The 25,718-nt window shown below is 40.1% G+C and overlaps 1 protein-coding gene across 2 annotated transcripts in view; it reads right to left on the bottom strand.

Moving 5' to 3' along the window:
• Window positions 1-25,718, bottom strand: part of SMG6 (SMG6 nonsense mediated mRNA decay factor) — a 212,981-nt gene that overhangs the window by 154,086 nt on the left and 33,177 nt on the right. For both annotated transcript variants that reach the window (XM_045526113.1, XM_045526114.1), the window contains exon 9: window positions 4,584-4,645. In XM_045526113.1, the coding sequence (XP_045382069.1) occupies window positions 4,584-4,645 (62 nt within the window). The remainder of the gene's footprint in view (window positions 1-4,583; window positions 4,646-25,718) is intronic.

Below are 25,718 nucleotides of genomic sequence, written 5' to 3'. Positions count from 1 at the left end.
TTACATTTTTTAATCATGTGGGAAAAAATTCAGTGTATACTAAATGATCCCTTTCTTACACATTTGTAAAAAAAATAAAGCGTGTGTGTGATATATAGAAAAAAAAGACTGAAAAAATATACACCAAATATTAATGGTGGATAGATATCTCTCAGTAGTAAGAATATGGGTAACTTTTTATTTCTTCTTCTTTCCTGAGTGGTTTAATTTTTTTTTTTTTTTTTTTGAGACGGAGTCTCACTCTGTTGCCCGGGCTAGTGAGTGTTTTAAATATTTTACAATGAGCACTGTATAGTAAGAAAAAGGCTCCCCCATAATGAATACTTCTTACTTTTGTATTTAAAAACATTTGCTAATTTTAAATACAAATCAAGACACAAACATTATATTTTTAAAAATTCAAGTCCAAAATAAATATATCAGTCTTTGAGTTCCAAGAGACTTTGAAGCTGTGCAAAAAGCATGACTAGGCAAGCAAGTAAAAACTGAAGTGGTAACTTTAACCATGGCAATAACGGGAAGCAAAATTATTCTATTTGTCACAAATTAAGAGTCTGTAGGCTGCTGGCTTCCCAGCCTCTCTCAGTGAAGTCCAAGGGCAGGTCTGATCTGCCTCCCCCCAGGAAAGCATCTGTCTATCAGCAGCCATACGGCACCCGTGACTGATTCTTCCCCCCGAGTCTGAGAGGACCCTGTCCTTATTCTTTAAAACGTGAGAAGACACAATCACTTTCAGGATGTGTTTTACTGACTTAAGCGGCTGCTTTGCGAAGTATTCTCTAGAGACACCTTGTCTCATTTGAATGGCAGTTTCAAGAAACTAATCTTTCAGACAACACTGGGACCTAGACCCAGAAGTGACTCAGACAGTGACTAACGGGGCAGGACTCAACCCCTTGATGCTAAGAGACACAGCTGAGCTAGACAACATTCTCTGCAGAAAAGAATCGGGTTCCTAACTTTTCTCAACTTTTTAATTTTCAAAAACTGAGCAAGATAGGAGCAACCCAGCAGCAAAAAACAAAACGAAATAAAACATACACACACACACACAAAACTCAAAACCCCACAAACAAACCAAAAAACTAAGCTTTGTGACGGGGTAAAGATCAGAGAAAAAAATCACAGTGCTTTAGAACACACAGACTGGAATGGACCTCAGATATCATCTATTTAAACCACTGATAAGGAAACTGAAGCCCACAGAAGCTTTGACTCGTTTACTCCTGAGGGCAACTAACTAGTAAGTGGTGACAAACTCTTTGGCATGTGACCTCGTCTAAAGGTTTGAACCTCTTGTCAGCTGATGCTGAGAGTAAGAAGACTTGTCTTGCACACAGTAGGCATTCAAGTATATACCAATGTAATGTGGAGCACAGGCAGAGAGAAGACCAAGCCTAGAAGAGCAGTGTCGGGGATTTTCTCAAAAGGCAGGCGGACACTGACATGCCTTCAGCTGCTCCCCATTACAATCTCCTCACTCTTAATTCATTTTCAGCGCCTCCCACATTTCACATCTTCTTGGTAATTAGGCAGCAGTCCATGATGTTGTGTGTGGCTTGGGCTCAGTGCTTTTCTAGTCTTACAGACTTCTATAGTTCTTTTATTCCCCAATAGAAACATTATTGCTGTTTCTGCCTTCCAGAATAAATATGGGGCTCAATTTTCTTTTTACCTCCAGGACAGCATAAAGACTCACCGAGGGGGTGAAGTGCCTAGAATTGACATACATTTTCCTCATTGATACCATGATTCATTTTTCATAAAGATGAAACTGAACTGGCTTTATCTTTTTGACAACAGAGTATGTTATATGCAGGAATGGAGGAGATCCTGCAAAATAATCTAGACCACAGTAAATCACCTCAGACAAATGAAATAATCTATTCCTTTTTAAAGGCCTCTAAAGAAGAAATTTCTCAATTTTCTTACGCTTAACCCAAATTTCTCCAGATGCAACATAAACCTATTTTCTCTTACTATCATCCTGTAAAAATCAAGACTATCGGGCTATGATTCTTTTATATTTAAATACAGGGCACCCAACAGCTGTCTCTAAGTAAGTATTTTTTACCTTAATCTTCTTAAGATTGATTTTTCCTCTTAGATCTCATTTTCTGGCTTTTTAATCATTATTATGGTTCTTTCTAAAACTTCTTCCAAAATACGCATCTAAATATGAGAATTGTAAAAGTGGAGAAAATAACAGTCTAACTAATACTTACTTAACCTGATAAAAATATATCCTAAACATTCCTACATTCTGGGCCACGATTTTATAACTTTTCTAGCCCCAAAAGTCTCTAACAGAGCAAAAAATACCTAAAGTAGTGGTTCTCAATGAGGGGCAATTTTGCCCACCAGGGAACATTTGGCAATGTCTTGAGACATTTTTAATCATCACAAATCGGGAGGGGAGGTGTGCTACTGGCATGTGTTGAAAGAAGACAAGGATGCTGCTAAACATCCTACAATGCACAGCACAGTCCCCCCACAACAGAAGATTATCTGGCTCAAAATGTCAATAGCATTAATGTTGAAAAATCCTGACTTAGAGCAACACGGGACAAGAAAATTTAAAGAACAAACATAGGCAAAGGAAAAAAGGAGAGAAAACTGAGTGAAAAGGTAATAAGGGAGAGAAAGATGAAAAAAATGATAACTAAAAAAGATGGTCAGGTGTAGTGGCTCATGCCTGTAATCCCAGCATCTTGGGGGGCTAAGGCAGAAGGATTGCTTGAGGCCAGGAGTTCAAGACGAGCCTGGACACAGAGCAAGACCTCATCTCTACAAAAAATTTATTAAAAAATTAGCCAGGCATGGTGGCACACCACTGTAGTCCTTGCTACTTGTGAGGCTGAAGCGGGAGGATCACTTAAGGCCAGAAGTCCCAGGTTGCAGGGACCTATGATTGTGCCAATGCACTCCAGCCTGGATAACAGAGTGAAAGAGAGACCCTGTCTCCAAAAAAAAATAAATAAATAAAAAGAAATAAAAATTTTAAAAAGACAAGGAGCAAGAGTACCATCAACTGTTATTTTAAGTGTAGCACAACAGTATTTCCTGCTATGATGTGTTATTTTATAAGATGATATAGACATCATCCTATCTACCTCGTAACTACAGCTTTACATTACTCACTAGTGATTGGCTTGGATCTACTATACCCTATTAGAATGCTAGATCCTTCTTTCACAATCTATCCATTTTTTTTTATAACAATTCACTCGTTCATACAACAAATATGAACCTAGCATCTTGTATATACCAGGCACCAGGGAAACAATAGTGTTAGGCAAAAACTGCCAGAGTGGATAGAGCCTACATTGGCATGGGGTAAAGGGGGAAGATGAGAGTTATTGATACATCGTTTATTTTCCCTAAGTGAATTACTTCACATTTATTTCTACTGACAGAGATTCAACTACTGGCACTTCTCCAATTTTCCCAAGTCATTCTGAATTCAAAACTCCCCTTGCAATGACCATCACTGTCACTCCTGCCCAGGTTGGTGCCAAATGAATATATACTAAGCACACTTTCTAGTTCACCATTCATGGGGCAGTGTTTCTTCAAGAAGAACTAAGCCTTTCAACTTCTCAGAAAAGTTAAGTACAAAAGTATGTGTAAACTCACAGAGCTTCTACTCCTGCTAAGAAAGCCTTCTAGAGCATTACAGAAAAACTTGCAGTGTTATGACAGAAAGTGAAAGGAAAACATTGACAGTAACTGGTGGATTTATAATCGGAAACAAATCACCTCAAAGGGTAGCTCACAATAAAACCTCCAACTCAGAAAATACTAAAATCCATTAGAATATTGGTCTAGGAGCACTGCCACCCATTCCTCTTCTCCTGTACTCAGAGAGACTCTAGGTTAAAGAGACACTCAGCAGACATCTGCTCTGGTGTGCAGGTATGAAGTCAGGCTTTAGGATCACTAGTTTTCCACAGTGAGGAAGAACTCTGATCCACCAAAGAAATACTCAAAACTCGATCTCTTTCCAGGGATTTAAGTGATAAAGTAACAGTGCACACACTATCTTCCCTGAGATTTATATGGAAATCCACGGTAGATGGTGAAACAGTCTTGGTATTTACTGAGACCAGCAATATGGTACAAGAAACTGAGCAAAGAAGGAAGGGATATGGATCAGAAGGACATGGAGGAAAGAAAATGTTACTCTTGTCTTTGAGGGAAAATTAGTGGACACTACTCTCCCCAAGAACCCTGACAGCTGTACCCAGGGATTTAGCATGACTGCCTTGAGAAGCTCATTAGGGGTTGAGCTGGAAGGCAGAGGAAAGAGAATCCCAGAGGGATAGGGGTGGGGGTTGGGGAAAAGACTGTTTAAGGGGGGACGGTGAGTAAAGGTAGAGAAAGAAGACACAGAGAGACAGAGAGTAATATTTCCCAAAATTCATGAGCACAGTAGGAGAGAGAGTGAAGAGAAGAGAAGGTGGAGGCCTCTAAGAATTCACACCCTATGCCCTCAGTTACAAACACAGTCTAGTTGCTAACAATATTAAATTCCAAAATGACTTGTAATGTAGGAAAATAAAATAAACATCCTGCACACTTACCCAATCCGGGTAAACAGCTTCCCATGGGCATGGAGAAAACTGAGGATGAACCTTTTGTTCAGCTGCATGGGAAAAAGGGAGAGGAGAAAACAATTAAACTTTCCCCAGTTTCCTGTTACTGAACAGAGTCCCCAGTGACACAATAACCTGGCCAGGGTCTAAGGGGTGGGCACTAGGGATGGGAACCAAATGGACAGGACCAAACTCTCACACAGACCCAGGGCACATGCCCAACAGCTGCCGCTCAGCTGAGCCAAGATGACAGCCAGCTGAGTGAGTGAACAGCACCCTCTGCTGGCAATAGCACCTGTATGCAGAGAATTTGAAACTGAATCTGAACTAAGCACAGTATAAAGAAAGGTGGCCTGTAGCTGTGATCTAAGAGTCATTCAGGCCCCATCATGGTGGAAATGAAACTCTGACAGGAGCAAGGATAACAGCGATTTTGGAGAAGTTTGTGAACTTACTTATGAGCTATTTTTCTACCTACCCAGGAAAGCAGAACTCTCCTTTGATAACCAAGAGTAAGATAACCCATCACTACCTAGCTCATCGAATTGTACTTCAACAGCTTTTAAAAATTCTAGGTCTGAAGCTGAAAATTCAAGTGTGTACAGCGGCCAGGCATGAAGTAGACTGGTAGAAACAGTAGTAACCTATGGCTATTCCACTCTAGTTCTGGCCAAATGCTCTACGTGGCCCCAAACTGAAAACTGGAATCTGGGTTTTAGGTGAAATCCTCTGGCTTTTAAATGATGGCCACTAATGAAAATAATTTAAACCCTAAGCAAGCCAAAAACACACATTTGCCAGCCACATCTGGCCATCCATTTTACAATCTTGGTTCAAAGTTCTAGAAAATCTATTTCCATCAAAACCAAGAGATCCCTCTGAACAAAATAAGGGAGGGAAAAAACAATTCAATTCAAATCCAAAGAAAGTGGAGACAATCTAAAGGCCAAACCTCCTTGTCATCCTCCCTGGTTTCCTAGAAGCAAAATATTCAGGGCCCTGTAGCTAGGTAGGAAGAGGGGTGAAGAGTCTTGAACTCAGGACAAGGAATAGTCCAGCACCCCTGGAAAGTTTGCCCAAAGAGGAAAAACTCTTCAGGTTTATCCCATTACAAAACAGAACACCAATCCAACTATGGCAGCTCCATCTATTTCATATGAAAGCTAGATGTGGGAAAAGAGGTACATTCTCACTTTACCAATGACTTCAAGATCAAACTCTGCACACAAGTTCCACTGTTTATTTTTGCCTTAAATGAATTACATTTAATCAATAATACTAAATCAACACTAATTTATGTATTAATAGTTAAAAAGCTCAAGACACTTCACTGAAGATAACCTGTCTTATACAGCAAGGCAAGTCAGGGCTAGAAACACTGGGTTCCATCAACAAAAGGGAAAGGTGAGGAACAGCTGCAAAATAAATTGCCAATGGTTATACCAACGTTAGCAGCAAAACCTGCCTAGAATGCAGGTCTCCAGATCTACTAACAGAGGAAGATGGTGAGAAACAGGGACCTTCCCATGAAACATACTTGTGTTTAAGTCCACCTCTGCCCCATACCTGCTCTGTGATCTCAGGCAACTGATCTAACTTCCCAAAGCCCCAGTTTTCCTTTCTACACAGTGGAGATAATTATACCTATATGTTAATGGATTGTTATACTGATTAAATGAGGTAAGGCATACAAAACATGCTTGACCTGTTGTAATCTTAACACTCTCTCCTAATAAATAAAACAAGTGATCGAATACTAACAACTGGAGAATCCAGGAGAAGTATTATGTGGGAGTTCTTTGAATTATTCTTACAACTTTTCTATAGGCATAAAGTTATTTCAAATAAAAAGGTAAAAATATACATTCTGTGTTTCTATTTTAACTCAATTATCCCTCTTCCTATAGCTTTCAATTATAAACTGGTTAACTCATTCATGACCATGGTTATATTTATCTTTAAAGGGTACTTTAGTAGGAACAAAACAATACTAACACACCTCATTCAAGCCTAATTATCCCCTAACCCCCAAGGCAACTCAGAAATTTAAGCAATTTTAAACCAGTAAATAGCAGAGTTAGAACTTGAACCTAGGCCTTCAGATTCCAAATATGGTTTTTCTTCTCTTATCCTACACCTATCTCAGGATGAGAACTGGTGAGCTGATTTAACGAAGGGCTAATGGGGGAATAAAAGCAACTAAAAAGCAGTTCAAGTTTTGCTTTTAAGTTTTCCTTACTGATTGGGTAGGAAATACTATTTGAACCATCATGGCCCCTAGAGTAAAATGAGAGCCCCAAGAGGTTTGGAACACCAGTGCTTCTACCTGTACTTTCCAAAGATCCTTCTCTTAGGGTAGTAGATGAAGTCTAATTATCTGAATACATACTTACCATTATCACATTTTACTGTACCTAGTAAAAAGTGAATTTCAATGCATTGTTTTTCAACTAGTGGGAGTGAAGGAAATCTTAGGGAACTTTTTCAAACTATACACACATTCTCCTTGACCTTGGTTAATGAGAACCACTGCTTTATTTTTAGTCTGAAAGTATCTGTCACCCTAAACATAGTTTCTCTTTGTTGCCACCAATAGCATTTCAATTAGGAAAGGAGCCAAAAATGTAGATGCTATTTATTTTATTTTTTCTAAGACACCTGAAGGGGTAGCATAGAAGCATCCTAGAGTTGAGGTCTGTTACATGGAAGGAGCAGGTTTGTTATATGTTTATCAAAATGGGCCTAAACATGATAATATGAACTCAACAAGCACTGAAGCAGATCTCTGGCGAACTCTCAACTTGATACCAAGTCCACAGTCAGGAAAGCCGCCATCTGACCTTCCTCCCTCTCCAACAACATATCACCATGGACTGGCTCCTATTTCTGCAACTTTTTTATTTTTAACAATACACCCAGGCTGGGTATGGCGGCTGACACCTGTAATCTTAGCACTCTGGGAGGTCAAGGCAGGTGGATCACTTGAGGCGAGGAGTTTGAAACCAGCCTGAGCAAGAGCGAGACACTCTCTCTACAAAAAATAGAAAAAAATTAGCTGGGCGTTGGTGATATGCTAATTAGCTACTCAGGAGGCTGAGTCAGGAGGATTGCTTGAGCCCAGGAATTTGAGGTTGCAGTGAGCTAGACTGTGCCACTACACTCTAGCCAGGGCAACCAACAGAGTAAGACTGCATCAAAAACAACAACAAAACTCCAATACACCTAGAAAGTCTCCCTTAGGTGGAGAAAGAAATATTACTACTTAAACTGTGAGACTATCTGCTTCCAGATCTTTGCAGCACATTTACATACTGTTCACCAGAAAGTAAAAACACTTCTTGGGTGGGGCCCTCAGAGGCAGTGTTGGCTCCTTAGTTCAATTCCCATATCAATTGCTAAACTTAACTCAAGAGACACTAATGGCAGTAATCGGATGGGTAAGTTTCTGAAAACTCACAATAAAGTCTGTCCTGCCATTACAGTGGCATTGTGAGTAACATGTTTTGGGTTGGGTGCAGTGGCTCACGCCTGTAATCCTAGCACTGTGGGAGGCCAAGGTGGGGAGGATCACTTGAGGTCAGGAGTTTGAGACCAGTCTAAGAGTGAGACCCCCATCTCTACTAAAAACAGAAAAAATTAGCCAGGTATGGCGGCCCATGCCTGTAGTCCCAGCTACTCGGGAGGCTGAGGCAGCAGGATTGCTTGAGCCCAGGAGTTTGAGGTTGCTGTGAGCTAGACTGATGCCAAGGCACTCACTCTAGCCTGGGCAACAAAGTGAGACTCTGTCTCAAAAAAAAAAATTGTGTCTTTAGTGTTTTGTGAACTGTGGAGCAAGGAAGGAGAAAAAAAGCTGCTCAGAGGCAGCAATACAAAACAGTGGAGCACTACAACACAGGAGATTCTGAAATGTGCCCAATCTAAATTCCTAGATAGTTGTTCCCGCTTCTAAATAGTCATGTGGAAAACTGAATTTCTGAAAAGTGAATCATTTTAAGGATAGTAGGGATACTCAGTTTTTAAAGGAATTCCAAGTTGCATTTTTAAAGTGTTTGGGGGAAGCATAAATTAACATTCTCTTATCTGTCTGGAATGTCTCTATTTTTACATACACGAAATATTTTTTTAAAAACAAAACTTTGTTGCATTTTTAAAAGGGGGCTCTACCCTCTTAGATACAAGACAACATAGGTGGACACCAAAAATTTCACAAGTACCTATTAGTAAAATATCCAGGACTTTCAGAGCATTCAGTCAAAGACCATTTATCAGTCTCTCTAAAGTATAAGATCACGGGGTAGAGGAGGATGTGGGTACACTGGTCATGTCCATATGTCACCCTCATCCCTGTGCTTCTACGGTAGATACAGTAGAGAGCAAACCAGCAAGATAGGGTCCCTAATGCCATGGAGCCTATACAAGAACAAAGATAAAAAAATAACATATCATCTTGCCAACTCCCCATTTATGCTCCCATACCTAAGACAAGCTCTATCAACTATGAAGGTGCCAGGAAACACTATTTCCCTTATGTCACTATCCCTTAGATGGGGAAAGGGAAGGTCAGGACTAAGTAGGTTTGATAAAGAAAATAAGGAAGGAGCCAGGCACGAGGTGGTTCACACCTATAATCCTAGCACTCTGGGAGACCAAAGGGGGAGGATCGCTTGAGCTCAGGAGTTCAAGACCAGCCTGAGGAAGAACAAGACCCTGTCTCTACTAAAAATAGAAAAAATTAGCCGGGTGTGGTGGCACACATCTGTACACCCAGCTACTTAGGAGGCTGAGACAGGAGAATTGCTTGAGCCCAGGAGTTTGAGGTTGCTGTGAGCTAGGCTGACACCACGGCACTCTAGCCCAGGCAACAGAGCAAGACTCTGTCTCAGGAAAAAAAAAAAAAAAAGAAAATAAGGAAGGGAGACCTGGCACACAAAATGTGGAAACCTATCAGTAATGCAATAACCATTTAGCAGAGATAAAAGTTACTCATTAGTACTTTCAGCATTTCTCTTTCCAGGATATAGATAAAGAAAGAAGTACAGGCAAGCCAAGTAGCATGACTCAAATGCCTTGTAGGAAGACAGAGCAAATGAAAATCAGTCCTGAAGTCCCTTACTTGGACCAATGAGCCATACTGAGACTGAAGTAGAGCAGGAATGGCAATTACTCTTCACCTTTACTTTCTCCACCCCTGAACCGTTCTGGGCAGGATGACAGCTCAATTAGCTATAATTAAGCACAAGTTCCATGTAGAGATGTCCCATTTAAGATGGCTGGGTCTGAGCCATGTGAATTTAAGTGTAAAACATATCTTTTAAAACCAGCACTTTCAACTAATGCACCCCTTGAAACAACGGCTCTCATCCTTGCACTGCAGTTTAGTGCTGCCTCAACAAAGTCTTAAAGCAATTCACTTGCTATCACTTCATTATCTCTCCTACTTAAAACCAGCAGACTGAGGAAAATTGGGCTAAATGTCAAATCAGCAGTCAGCTCCAGAAAACCCAGCTGGTAAGCAGGGGATAGCCAAGCTCAGAGTACCTGGCTGGCTCTCAGGAGAGAAACTGGCACCAGGTATAAAGAAAAGGAGGCATGAATATGTGAATATTCTGTATTTATTGCTCATATGTGTTTACTGGGGGCAGGAAATAGGACAGAATGGTATGAACAAAGACCATTAATCTTAAGAGTTAAAGACCCAGGTTCAAATTCTGGTTATGCTATTTATTTGCTATGTAACTATCAGCAAGTCACATTAACTTTCTAAGGCTGTTTCTTTCAATGATTAAATGAAAAGACTGAGTGAGATCAGTACTGGTGATTCCATAACCCTGAGTATGCGTGCATCACCTAAATAGCTTTTATAAAAAATACAGATTCTCTAGTCCTACAGAATCAGAATCCTCAGAGAGTGGGGAGGAGGACTTCTGAATTGTTTTTTAAGACACAGGGTCTTGCTATATTGCCCAGGCTGGTCTCAAACTCTTGGCCTCAAGCAACCCTCCTACCTCAGCCTCCCGAGTAGCTGGGACTACGGGCATGAACCACTGTCCCCAGCCAGAATCAGCATTTTTAAAGGTCTCCGGGTTATTCTGAAAGACAGCCAGAGGTGGGAACCACTGGGTTAGCTCAAGGGTTGGCAAATTATGGCCCATGGGTCAAATCTAGCCCGCCACATGTTTTTGTAATGGCCCATGAACTAAAAACGTTTTTATATTTTTTAATGGTTGAAAAAAATCAAAAGAATATTTGAAATTTATAAAAATTGTATGAAATTAAAATTTCACTGGGTATAGTAGCTCATGCCTATAAATCCAGCACTTTGGGAGGCCGAGGTGGTAGAATTGCTTGAGGCCAGGAGAGTTTGAGACCAGCCTGAGCAACAGAGCAAGAGCCTGCCTCTATGAAAAAAATGAAAAAAATTAGTTGGGTGTGGTGGCATATGTCTGTAGTCAAAGATACTCAGGAGGCTGAAGTGGGAGGATCATGTGAGCCCAGGAGTTTGAGGCTGCAGTGAGCTATGATCATACTACTTCCCTCCAATCTGAGTGACAGAGGGAAACTCTGTGTCTTAAAAGAAAAAAAAAATCAGTTTCCATAAGGTTCTAATGAACACACTCATTTGTTTAGATATTACCTATGGCTACTTTCCCCCTACAAAGGCAGAGTTGAGTAGCTGCAGCATAGGGTATATGACCCACAAAGCCTAAAATATTTATCATCTGGCTCATTACAGAAAAAGTCTGTTGATCCCTGGGATAAATCATCTACAACACTGGTATCACAAAAATTTGTTCTACCTGCACAGCACTTGAGGGCTACCACACATACATATTGGAAACAGCAATGATTCTCATGGGCCAGGAGATGAAGATGGGTAGGAATGAGGAGTCTGGTCTAAGAGACACCTGCCCCCCAGATATTCTGATATCCACCCACCTCTCATCATTACAGAAGAATCACCAATTTACAGTGTTCCTTCCAATACTATGGGCCCACAAATGGGCTCTTACTATGATTCTAAGTAAATACAACCTTGCTTGACAGTTGCTGTGCAAACACCATCCTATCTATGATAGCACAAGTGAAACAAAATGCCAAAAACTGCTGCTCTCCAAGCTTTTGAATTCAAACACTCCAAAGCCTACATATAAATGGGGCTCTCCAGGTTTCCACCTTAGAAGACACTATGGGGCTAAGTGACAGGGTGGAAACAGGATATACCCAAGCCCAGTAGAGATTTCACTTAAGGCAGAGGGCTCCTGGACATTTCCCAAAACAACTCTATCAAGGGAAAGTGCCAGATTAAGATTTATGAGTCCCTGTGCTGCAGTGTGACAATCTGTAGCAACCAACTCAAAGGTGCCACCAGCTTAGCATCTTAAGGTATACAGAAAAAGAGAGAGAAAGTTCAGCCAAAGGGCAATACTGTTGCTCTGACTGGGTTACTTTCCGAATGACTCTTCTTTCTGACTCATCTCTCCCAGCGCCTGGGAACTCTCATATCCGTCCACCCAAATAATAGGGGAGGTGGGACACCCTGTGTCTGCACTGCACAAAGCACGAGAGAAGAGGAAATGAGTGAAGCGCCTACTTTGTGATCAAGTGGGCAACCAGATTAATAGTTCTTCAAGGGCACATACACAAGGTTGAATCAACCTTATAATTAAAGGAATCGAGAATGTAAGGGTAGTGAGGTACTTCTCACACATCGACCCATTCATTTATTCATTCAGCAAAAACTTACTGGGCACTGTCTATATACAGAATACTGTGCACGATCTGTGAACAAGGCAGACACAATCTTTGCTCTGTGGGTGACAGACAATTATAAAATGCCATTATTGGGGAAGGATAGGATGCTGTGGAAATACACAGCAGAAACACTGGAGATGTCCTTTCAGAAGAGGAGAAACTGGAGTTGAAACCTAAAGGTTGAGCAAACTAATCAGGTGATTGGGGGTGGGGCCTAGAGAGTCATGCTTTGATATGTCATAAGAAAAGGGAAGAACATGTGTGATGGTCCAAAGAGTGGTATGTTGTGGACTGGCAAGGCTAAATGATTAATTCAGTAAGAGGAAGGCTAGAGAAGTAGGGAGGGCCAAGTTGTAGAATTCTTGTTAAAGAGTTGATCTTAGTTAAAGCCACTGAAGGGTTTTAAGCAGGGAAATGACACGAGCAAACTTGTATTTTTAAAGGTCACTCTGGATGTTTAGAAAATTCAGGATTTGTCTATGGCCATACCACCCTGAACGTGCCTGATCTTGGAAGCTAAGCATAACCGGGCCTGGTTAGTACTTGGATGGGAGAAAATTCAGGGTTTTGGTGGGGGCAGAGGCCAAGAGACCAGGCTAAAAGGCTGTTGTTGCAATCATCTAATAGCAATGGAGACAGAAGAGAGGGAAGACAGATTAAGGAGATTGTCATTCCACACAGACAATCATGATCCCTGCCCCTAAATCTCAGTGTTTCTAGTTCCACATAACTGAATTTACAGACTGGCAGTGGCCCAGAACCAAGCATGAGTCTTTTTTTTTTTAAAAAGACTCAAACTCAATGAAACACTGATTTCATTTTTAGAGATAATTTATTCTGATTTCCTTTCCTTTCATTCATTCATTTAGAGACACGGTCTCACTCTGTTGCCTGGGCTAGAGTGCAGTGGCATCATAATAGCTCAGACTCCTGGCCTCAAGTGATCCTTCCACCTTGGCCTCCCAGAGTGCTAGGATTACAAGCGTGAGCCACCACACTAGGCCCTTCATGTGTACTTTAAATTAAGCCACCGCGCCAGGCCCCTCATGTATACTTTAAATTATCTCTAGATTACTTATAATACCTAATAAACTGAAAGCACTATGTAAACAGTTACATTGTTTTTTTATTGCTGTATTATTATTATTTTTCAATACAGTTGGTTGAATCTACAAATACAAAACCCATGGATATGAAGGGCTGACTGTATATATCATCAGCACAAGGACGATATGTATTTTGTTCACCACAGTATCTCCACAGCAGGGTCATAATAGGTGTCCAACAAATTCTTGGTGAACAATTTGATCATTGCCACTTCTCCTGCATCTACATTTGCTGACACAACTTAAAGTAACAAAGAATTGCTTGTGGTGTCCTAAATTCACCATGTTCTTTGCATTGCTGTGCCCTCTCTCTGCCTAGAATGCCTTCTTGCTTTTATCTAATAAAGGCCCAGTTTTCCTCACTTAAACCTCCCCTGACCCTCTATTTCCAGGCTGAGTCTAACTCCTTATCCTCCAGGCTCAGAGAATGTTTCATATTACCTCTGTTACACTGGGTTACCAGGGCATAATTATATACACACGTCTGTCTTTAGATCAGCTCTGTTCAATAGGACTTTCCACAATGATGGGAATGTTCCTTGTCTGCAATGACCAACACAATATCCACTAGTAACATATGAGTAATAAGCACCTGATGGATAGCTGTGACTGAGGAACTGAATTTTTATTTTATTTCATTTCCATTACTTTAAATAGCCACACACAGTTAGTGGCTGTCATATTGATCAGCACAGCTTGAGAGTGTGATCTCCTTTAGTGAATGATCCATTTCTATTTCCCAGGACATAGGAGTTATCCACAGGTAACATGAGTAGATGGAGAGATGAATGAGTGAGACAGAGTTGGCTCCAAAGATTAGAATACCTATACAATTTCTGGCTTGCAATATGGTAGGAGCACAGGAGACACTCTAAAGTTCAAACAGTGCTCAGCCAATGGGAGCAAAGGACCAGAAGACCCTCTCTACCCAGTGCTCTACTATTCTGCTCAGCTACATAACTACACAGGAGGCAGGGGAACCTGACACCTGATTTTAACTATTACACTGTACCTTTTAGAAGCTTGAGGACAGCTTCCCAATTATGGACAGGTTGTATTTACAGAGTTGGCTCTGTACTTCAGGAGTTAAAAGTAGCACAAGCTATTCAGACACAATTCAGACATTAAGGGCTTAAGTTTTCCCAGCTGAACAAGTGTGTCACGCTCAATCACCTTAATAATAATAATAATAATGGTCAAAACTTCTATAACATCTTCTATGTGTAACACACTAACTAAGCACTTTATATGTGTTAACTCATTTAACCTTAAAACAATCCTGAGAGGTTAGGTACTACTATTATTGCCATGGTATAAACATGGAAACTGAGCACAGAGAGGTTAAGTTGACTTGCCCAGGGTCAACCCAAGCTGTCTGGCTCCACAGTCCAAGCTCTTTGTCTTTCACCTTTTAAAAAAGGTACCCTTCAACAAACATGTGAAAAAAGGCTCAGTATCTCTAATCATCAAGAAAATGCAAATCAAAACCACAATGAGATATCACGTAACTCCAGTGAGAATGACTTTTAACAAAAAGTCCCACAACAACAAATGCTGGCATGGATGCAAAGAGATAGGAACACTTGTATACTGTTGGTGGGACTGCAAACTAGTTCAACCTCTATGGAAAGGAGTATGGAGATACCTCAAAGAACTAAAAGTAGAACTACCATTTGATCCAGCAATCCCACTACTGGATATTTACCCAAAGGAAAAAAAAATTCTATAAAAAAGACACCTGCACTTGAATGTTTATAGTAGCACAATTCACAACTGCAAAGATATAGAAACAACCCAAGTGCCCAGCAATACATGAGTGGATTAGTAAAATGTGGTATATGTATACCAAGGAGTACTACTCAGCCATAAAAAAAATGGTGAACTAATACCTCTTGTATTAACCTGGATAGAACTGGAGACCATTCTTCTAAATGAAGTATCACAAGAATGGAAAAACAAACACCACATGTACTCACCATTAAATTGAAACTAATCAATCAACACTTACGCGCACATATGGAAATATCATTCATTGGAAATCAAGCAGGAAGGAGGAGGGAGGAGGGGATGGGTAAATCCACACCTACTTCGGGCATAATGGGCATAATGCCTAAGGGGCATAATGCACACTATCTGGGGAACGGACACACTTCTAACTTTGACTTAAACAGTACAAAAGCAATTTATGTAACCAAAATGTTTGTAACCCCATAATATTCTGAAATTTAAAAAAAACAAAACAAAAAAAACCCCTGCAGTACAGGGCCGGGCGCGGTGGCTCATGCCTGTAATCCTAGCACTCTGGGAAGGCAAGGCGGGAGGATCACTTGAGTTCAGGAGTTTGAGACCAGGCTGAGCAAGAGCAAGACCTCGTCTCTACTAAAAATAGAAAAATTAGCCAGGCATCATGGCGTGCACCTGTAGTCCCACCTACTGGGGAGGCCAAGGCAGGAGGATCACTTGAGCCCAGGAGTTTGAGGTTACAGTAAGCTATGACGACACCACTGCATTCTACCTGGGGTGACTGAGTGAAAATCTGTCTTAAAAAAACAAAACAAACAAACAAACAAAAACTGGAGTACAGTACATCTACCTCTCAATGTCATCCTGATTCGGTCTTTCAGAAGTACAAACTGAAGAGAGGATGTCCTTCTAATTCACATAAAAACATTTTATAAATTGCGAGTCCTCCATTGCGAGCCTCAGACAAAAACAAAGATTTTATGTGCAAAATGGTTTAGTTCCTAATACCAACTACTTGAGGTTTCTATCACATTTCTTTCCAGAGAGAGCTCCTTTTCTCAATGTTCAGGTCCTCTTTCTAAATCAGGGCAAGAGTCTTGATTAGTTATCAGTCTTTCAATATCTGGATTTAGGAATGAAGACTCAGAGCTGCGTTGTCCAATATGATAGCCACTGGCCAAATGACACCAGTGAGCACTTCGTTGGGGCCAATCCCAACTGAAAAATGCTCTAAGTATAAAATTCACACAGAACTTCAGAAAGACTCACCATTAAAAATAATGTTAAAAAAATAAATAATAAAAAACAAAAATAAAAAAGGCAACCGTTAGCCAGGCACAGTGGCTATACCTGTAATCTCAGCTACTTGGAAGGCTGAGGTGGGAGGATTGCTTGAGCCCAGGCATTTGAGGCTGCAGTGAGCTATGGTTGTACCACTGCACTGTGAGATAGAGTGAGACCCCCATCTCTAAAAAACAAACAAACAAACAACAACAAAAAACCACACAAAAAAAGGCAACCCTTTCAGCAGAACAAAGACAGACAGACACTGGGGATGTTTATATAAAGACCAAAAGCTAAAGCAACCCCAAACAAAAACCCACCAATGGTTTCAGCTGCCTTTCACTGAGAGACTACCAAGCCAAACCAACTGAGAAGTCTTGCAGATTAAGGGAAGTAGATACTTCCAGTCCAAATAATATCAGTTGGTGAATTAATTCCAAGTTGATAGAAGCATGTAACAAATGCACCTTAGGATCATGCCAGCAAGAAGAGAGAAAAGATAAAATTGAATAAAAGCTTATTTTCCATGGCAATAAAACAACAGCAACAATAAAATTAATAAAACCCTAATATTTTCCTAGATAAATCCACAATCTGCCTGATTAATAAGGAAAGAGTTCTTCAAGAATCAAGGAATATAGTGCATTCACACAACTATCTTCAAGGAGCTGTGCACAGTTCAGAAAAATATCTAAAAAGATAACCTCTGCCTACCCACCTACCACAATACAGGAAAACCCCTGAATCTCTCAGGAAAGGGAGGAGTGAGAACTAATCTAAGAACCTAAAGGAGAACAAAGTTTCAGCTTAAAACAGATGTGGTTACAAAGATTTCACAAACCACTCTGCCGTGGGCACCAAAAAGCAAATAACCCGCATACAGGGAGCTCTGGCAACCTTATGCAAGCTTCAGATTTAAGCAAGGCACCAAATAAGGGAAGGATTCTGGCGCATCAACTCCTAGGAAAAGTGTTTCAAGTTAAAAATGGTTATTCAGGTTTGGATGTGAACTTCTGTATCTGCTCTTTATCAACAGAGGCAACTCTACCTCTCTAGCAGCTAGCAGCAGAAAGAGAAGAAAACTGTTAGAATGGAAATGGATTACACAAAGACAGCAACATGGCCTGGTACAACCTGGCATTTGCCTTGACACTAAAGACAAGGCTATAAACATGGCAGTGCAGAACTTCTGGGATTCCACATTCCCCATGCTGGGGAACCAAGCATGTCCAGGAATAGGCAGGCCATGATGTCACTTTCCCCCAACAACAGCCAGATAGTTCAAGATTAAGGCCAAAAACCACAGCATTGTCGGTGAGAGACTCAGTTTCACTGTGACTGGAGGCAAGGTGTGCTTCCAGCTAGTTTTTTGTCAATCATATCTTTTCTGTGCTTGTTCCCAAACCCAAACCATTTAGTTCAAAAGACATAGCAAACACCTTTGAATCTGTTACCTTTAATCCAGTTCTTTATCTTCTAAGTTCTCCTTTCATTCTCCTTACCTTCTCTCAACAGTGAAAATCAATCTTAACAGGTATACCAGAAAGCAAGGAAAAGGTTAGCGTTAACTTTTTCCTAATTTATTTATAGTGCTCTATCCCTGTCATTGTTACCATTAAATGTAATGGGAAATTTTGCGTTTACAGTTAAAAGGGAAGAAAAGAATGAAAGTGATAGAAGTAAAAAAACAATTACTCTGCTGGTTACACAAGTATGCCCAGTTTGTGACAATTTATCAACCTGTATGGCTTTAATATGTACATTTTTCTGTGTATATACTATACTGTATTAATTTTTTTTAATTGCCACAACCTTTACTACTTCACAAAAAGCCTTTTTTCCATAGTCAATACCCATTGCCCCATATGTCCTAACCCCCATCATGATTCTATAATTACTCTGATATGGCAGAAATGAAGGCCACTGTGCTATAAATTTGAGCTCTATTAGGTACAGAAAGCTGCACTAGTGTTAAACACCAGATCTGTTGATAGTGTAGATTATATCCCTATTTTACAGATGTAGACTCATGGAAAAAGATTAAGAAATTTGTTCATGGAAATAAAAAGAAACTTAGGCATGTAATCCAGAATATCTAACTCCCAGTCTGCATTGACCACAAGTGACAGCTTCTCAGGGGCACCAAGGGCATCTATTAGTGACTTATTCAACCTTCTGACATATGTCACTTGTAAGTATTTCAAAAGCCATACTGTTTTACAGATCTGTCTAGAAGTCTACAGGAAAACCTGCCAAAGAAATTCCTCAGAGAGAATGTCAACTGCCTTAACATAGTTTGCTTTACAAATTGGGACCTAGCATCTCAGAGATTTGTGGTACAAGTCAGCTCAAAATCTCATTAGAAAGAATAAGGTTTCAGCATCTTTATCAAGAAACACCCCAGAAAAATGCAGATCCACAGAGACTATTATTACAATTCCTCTTTCCCATATGCTTCAGTAGCTGCAGTCCTACTGTGCGTGTGAAGGGCAAGAATAGGACTTATTGCCAATGGTTACAACACAAAGCATAACTTATTCCTAAGCCAAGCAAGGCTTGGCTCAGAAAGCTTCCCAGAATGATGGAAGGCATGACTTTAGGATGAGTCAACCTTTGCTAATGCATAAAATAAAGCAGAGAAGAACTATTTGAAGGATCCACTTCTAAGCTTGGGCCAAATCAAAAGTCCAAATCAATCCACTTTGTGATGAATCTTCAGTTCCAACTGACTGATCAGACAGCATCAATGTAAACATCTGTACTATGGTCTAAGATATTCTAATGATCTAATGATAGACTCTTGGCTAGGAATCTCAGAAGCAACCACTCCTCCACTCCTTCCAGTTTCTTCCTTTTTATTTTTTTTTTAAGAGAGAGAGGGTCTCAGTCTGTCACCCAGGCTGGAGTGCAGTGGCGTCATCATAGCTCACTGTAGCCTCAAATTCCTGGGCTCAAGCAATCCTCCTGCCTCAGCCTGCCAAGTAGCTGGGACTACAGGCACACACCACCCTGCCCTGTTAATTTTCTTATTTTTTATAGAGACAAGGTCTTGCTATGTTGCCCAGGCTGGTCTGGAACTCCTGGCCTCAAGTGATCCTCCTGCCTCAGGATCCCAAAGTACTGGGATTATAGGTGTGAGCTACTGTGCCCAGCCTCCTTCTAGTTTCTAACCACATCATGTTTTTATCCGTGTTGTTCTGTCTGCCAGAAAAGTTAGCTGTCCCCATCTACCTAAAGAACTTCTTCTATCCTTTAAAATTAAGGACGCAAATTACCTTTCTACGTAGCTTTCCCTGTTTACCACCCTGAGTTAATCTTTCTCCTCTGTATTATCTCTGTTTAGTGTACCTATTTCTATTGTTACATTTGTAACACTTTATTGCAAGTATTTATTTATGGATCCATTTTTCTTACTAGACTGTAACTTCGAAGGAAGGACCAGTATCATTTACCCTTTGTATGTGTAGTGCCTTGAATAACAATTAACAGATAAAGGCACTCACTAAATATTTATGGAAATGACCTGAATTCCAGGAAACACTTGATCCCCTCAGACAACGAGCTGACCTGAGAAGAGGTTTTATAACTGAACAAGCAAGTGAAAGGAGAAAAATGTCCATATAAAACTGTGAAGCCGGTTATTTAAGGCAACATACAAAGGTATAAAACGGTACCACAAGATAAATTATATTAAAAATATGAAAGAAGAGCCAAAGAGAAAAGATAAAGTTGTAAGATCATGACACAAAATGCATCCCAGTAAGTCCTTTATGCTTATTAAAGGAAATTACAAGTTTGGCTATAACCTCTGGAACAATTAAAATAAAGAGAGAATTATTCTGCATAGCAAATTTGTTATTATGAATAACAAATTCATAAATGAGCATGAGAGTTTTTTTCAAAAACCCACTTAACATTGAAAGTGATATTTCTCCCATGGGTTTTCACAAACACACCATATAATGCAAACAGCAATAATTCCCTAGGTCTCTTTATTATTATTTGTCTTAATATAGGTTGATTGTACACCAAAGTGCAAATCAGTAAGGCAATACTACTGGTAACCAACATGTTACCTAGTTACATAGCTCTCTGATGGTTCTAGGCGTGAATGACATGGGAAAAACAATAGTAGGAGAGATGCATAGTGATTCCCATAATAGATGCTTGATAAATTTTGGAGCAGTGGATGGAAGACAACTAAAAAAACCACTGACACTCTTAAAAATAAAAATGTGTGGTTAATATACTTTATAGGGACTCAAGTATCAGAAAGACAAAGGGTCTAGATAGTATTTTAAATTCCTTCTGGTCTAGAGAGTCTATATACTAACACTTGGGAGAATAAAACTGAGCAGTAACTTCAATACTAAATATTTATGAGTAAAGTAAAATGCTTCCAAGAGGGGAAAAACCCAGAGATTCCCCCTGGAGCCAAACAAACAGTCCACGAACTGAGGGAAGATCATGAGCCAAGAAAACAACTACTTCATATTCTCTATCTTAGCTCAAACACATCATATCCAAGACACTGAATATAGGGTAGAGAGATGAAATTCTGGAACCTTTAAGAGCAGAGAGGGATTACAGAATGATAGAACTACGGATGTATCTCCCCAAGAGAACAGTCAGAAACAAAAACCAATATAGGAAATCAGTGAGAAAGGCAACACGGGGAAAACAGAAAGGGCAGCACAGTCTCTTACCCCATATAAGAGGCAGTATGTTACTACAGAAAGTGGGCTGCTCCCACGGTAACATCACCTCACTACTGTGTTCCTTTCTATAGCAGCCGCAGACTGAACAAGTCTCATTCTTATTTGGAAGGCTCTTCACAGACTAGGAGCTGGATCCTGAGGGACAATTTATAGCACACCCTCACATACATTCCAGTTGGCTGGAAGTCAGCAGCTGATTGTTCCCTTGTCTAACTTGGTAAGGAGCCAAAGGAGGACTTTTCTAAGTCAATTCTCCCAGGCTGGAAGATTCTCTGACACCAGAGTTCTGGCTTAAGTCTAGATATCAGGTTATTCATGAGATGCCAAAACTACATCTTTACGTTGGCTTTGAACAAGTCTCTCCAATACACCATATAGATTCCCACAGACCTCAAAATCGTCAGGCCATTAAAGCCAAAGATGGCTACTCTTCCTCTCACACAGAAAGGAACATGTTTTTCAAACCATGAACATCCAAACAAATCTTTCATAAATCATAAGTCAATCTCAACAATTCTTGAAATGGGTGAACAAGCAACACACACACATTAAATGGCTTCCTTAAAACCTTTTATTCTACCCTACTGAAAACTCTCCCTATGCTACCAGCTGCTCAAATTCTCTCTCATTATTGTTGATCCCTACGCCATGAAAACCCAAATCCCAAGTCTGTGGTGTTTCTCTGAGGAAATGAAGGAGGAAACATCAACAAGATGTTTTTGATCTCAAGTTCCTAAATCAGTCGTTTTCACCAGAATAGTGCCGCCCCTCCTAGGGAGTGTTTGGAAATGTGGGCCACTGCAGACATCTAATGGGCGGGGCCAGGAATGCTAAACATCCTCCAAGGTCAGGCCTGCAAAATGAAGAACAGTCTGCCCAAAAGGGTGATAACACCCTCACTATCGATGTCCTAAATTAAGGACCTCAGCATTAACTGCCTTCACTCCTCCCAGCTTCTAGAGCCTTCCAGTGGCAGACAAACTTTTTCAGTAAAAGGTCAGATAGAAAATAGTTTAGGCTTTGTAGGCAACATACATCTGTGACATGTAGTTCTTTTTAAACAACCCCTACGTAAGAATGTAAAAACCATACTTTGCTTACAGGCCACTGGCTGTATTTTGGCTCAACCTTGTGCTAGAGCATTACCTGATTAGAGTTTGTTTATATTAATTTAGAGATGCTGGTTAAAATAAAATGTGATGGAATGTGTTATAAACAATGCCAATAATGTATGTTACAATTTTAAAGACTGAAATAAGAACTTCAGAATCGAGCCTTAACACCTAAGAATTGGGGTATGTTGTCTGACTTCTAATCACTTCTACTCTTCCCCTGTACATTTCAGTTGCTTTAGGTATTCTTCTGAATCTTCATTTTCAAATACTTTATTGGAAAGAGCACGAACAATGCCTTTCCCCTTCTCTTCAGGATATATTACTTCCTGTTCACCATGCGTGCAACTCAAAAAGTCTCTTTACAATTATTGCTGTTAACATTTTCTAAAATGTCTAAACCAAACCAAAGTCTGGAAATTCTGACTGGTATCTGGGTCCTGACTTTCCGGATGGTAACTAAAGGTCACGTGGGGTGGAAAGTGGCCTGTGGGTAACACAGAATACACACATGCACGCGAACAGGATATGTTGGTAATCTGGCTTCCTGAGACCTGGTGAGTTTTGAGAGTTCTCATCAACACCCTTGGGGAAGGTGAAAAATCTTAAGCTGGGAAATGTTGGATTTTAAGTGTCCATTCCTAGAATTAGATTTCTAGCTAAAGCACAACAGGAAGATATACCTTTTATTCCTCCACATTTTACTTGCCTAAAAATACAAAACACAAAAAATGAACGAAGTGAAGGGGTTTCTTCACAGTGTGGAAGCTGGTGTTTGCAGCATGGCTTATGTCACGTCTCAAGCCCAGAAAGACAAAGAGTGTGGTTTTGGTGTTTAACCAGCCTCAACAGCACGCTGGCACTCTGTTTCTCCCCTACCCTGCCCCCCAAGAACTTTGCTCTGTTAGAGGAAAGAAACCAACCTCACATCTTGAAACGGAACAGCTAGGACAAAAATAAAGCCCTGAAGTGGTTTAGTGACCGAGGTCATATGGGGCGTTAAGGGTTTATAGGTAGGGCCGATGTACTTTGAGAAACTTCCATGCACTGCCAACCACAAACAGACAAAGATACTGGCCCTACAGTCCAGCAGTGATCCAGCCAAGCAGCCCCAGTCCTTGCCTACTGGGGGCTGCTCCACGTAACACACTTCACGTTATCCATGTCTGAAAAGCCAAGTCCTGGTTCTGACCTTTGAGAATAATCTCACCAAGCTGTTTCTTATGACCTAAGAAAAAGCCAATCTGGAGCTTCTTCCTATAGAAGCAGGCTTTTATGAACTCCTGTCATCATATGTTGCCAAACCTCAGTTCACAGATGAATACTTTCAGATAGCTTCTAGGGTGAAAGTATAACATGAGGTAAACACTGCAAAAAGCTTTATAAAAGTAAAGGGCTAATAAAAGACATGAAGTCAACTCACAGCAATCCTGAAAAACTGCATGATGCCCGCCTTACAGATATGGAATTTTTATATGCGTGAGGCCAAAAAATTAAGCTTTCTCTACCATGATGATAAAATCATAGAGCAATAAAATGATTGGGTTATGACAGATAAAATATTTACCTACTAGCATACAGACTCAAACTCTTCTCTGTCATTGTAGATTAAATCAATGCTTATGCTATCCAGAGAAAATCAGGCCCAAAGTTTTTTCTAAGCTTCATAATGGCACTAGCTCTGAAATTACAAACCTAAAGGCTCATGAATTAGATTATAGGAATTAGAACTCACTCCAATACAAGGCAAATTGTCTTGCCTAAGGAAGCAGACCATCTAAAATTATGCTCTGACCTATGATTGTATTGGGGAAGGGTGGAAGTGTTAGATGTAGCTTTCTATAGCACTACAGTGGCACCAGCAGCTCAGGTGCACAAACTATGCAAGGGGCACTGAAAAGCAAGACAAACGATGGGTCTGCAAAAAACATGCCACCTGCATAACACACTTTGACAAAAAAAAAAAAAAAGCCCTACACTTAAAAAAATTAGCCTTCATCGCTTCTCGACCTTTTGGCTAAGATCAAGTGTAGTAAAAAAAACAGCTTTCAAGCAAATACAAGTTGAGCACATGAAATCTCTGTGCTACAGGCCACCTGGCTTGGGTTTTCCACAGTGAAACTATGCTCCTTTGCTAACCAACATTTATTTTGCTAGACTACTGATTAAATGCAAGAAAAAAATATACTAATATACTACCCAACTTTGTATAGCCACATTTTCAGTTAGAAAGAAAACTATTATTCTCAAGTTATATTATTTTTTTCCTTTTTTAAAATTTTTCCACTGCTAATTGGATATGTTATATCTCACCTTATATTACAGCCTCTAAGAAAAACATAAGAGATTCAGGCAGGGGCAGCATGCAAAATTTTAGGCAGAAACTATGATTCCTAGCCTTAGGGAAACAAGGTTATCATTATCACCATCTTACAGATGAGGAAACTGACCCTCAGCCAGGTTAAGGAACATGCTCCAAGTCTCACAGGTAATATCTGATAAAACTAGGACTTCAACTCAGGACTTTCCAAACCCCAAGCTGTTAACTCTGCATTATCCTGCCTCTGACATATAACATACTAAGCAAAATTAATGAAAGCTATCAAGCTGCCATCCTCTAGAGAGATAACAATAGACTTGAAGGCAATCACTCATAAAAGGATTTCCCAAGTCCAATGGTAATATGGAAAAAAAAAAAAGCAAAGGTGAATGACAGTGTGTATGATATGCCACTAATAATGTAAGAAAAGGAAGATAATCATATATATACCCACTTAATATATAACCTATCACAAATATTTATTTAATTAAAAAACACATCTTTTATATAAAAAAAAATATATATATATTTTTTGACACAGAGTGTTGCTCTGTCACCCAGGCTAAAGTGCAAGGGCATCATCATAGCTCACTGCAACCTCAAACTCCTGGGCTCATGTGATCCTCTTGACTCAGCCTCCCGAGTAGCTGGAACTACAAGCGCATGCCACCATGCCCAGCTAATTTTTTCTATTTTTAGTCGGGAGGGGGTCTCGTTGTTGCTCAGGCTGGTCTCAAACTCTGGAGTTCAAGCAATCCTCCCGCCTCAGCCTCCTGGAGTGGTAGGATTCAGGCATGAGCCACCACACCCTGCCTTTTAATTAAAATATTTAAATAGGCAATCATTCCTCTATAAGATGTCTTTCAACCTCTACTCCCATTAGCCTAGAAACTTTTCCAACTACATCCTTGTTTGGCTTTCCAAACAAGGTCAAAAACTTCCTTAAATTAATCCTCAATACTCCAATGTGCCACTAGTTCAAGATGCTTCCTCATGAAATGAACCCTTTCAGACTTAATCTTTCAAAACAAAAATTGGTCTATTAGACATCTAACCTTTCTTGAACTTGCTCTTCCCTATTAATGTGA

The sequence above is a fragment of the Lemur catta genome, chromosome 15 (assembly GCF_020740605.2).
Source record: "Lemur catta isolate mLemCat1 chromosome 15, mLemCat1.pri, whole genome shotgun sequence".
Classification (NCBI taxonomy): domain Eukaryota; kingdom Metazoa; phylum Chordata; class Mammalia; order Primates; family Lemuridae; genus Lemur; species Lemur catta.
The sequence above is the reverse complement of the archived record's forward strand: the minus strand, read 5'-3'. Positions and strand labels throughout refer to the sequence as shown.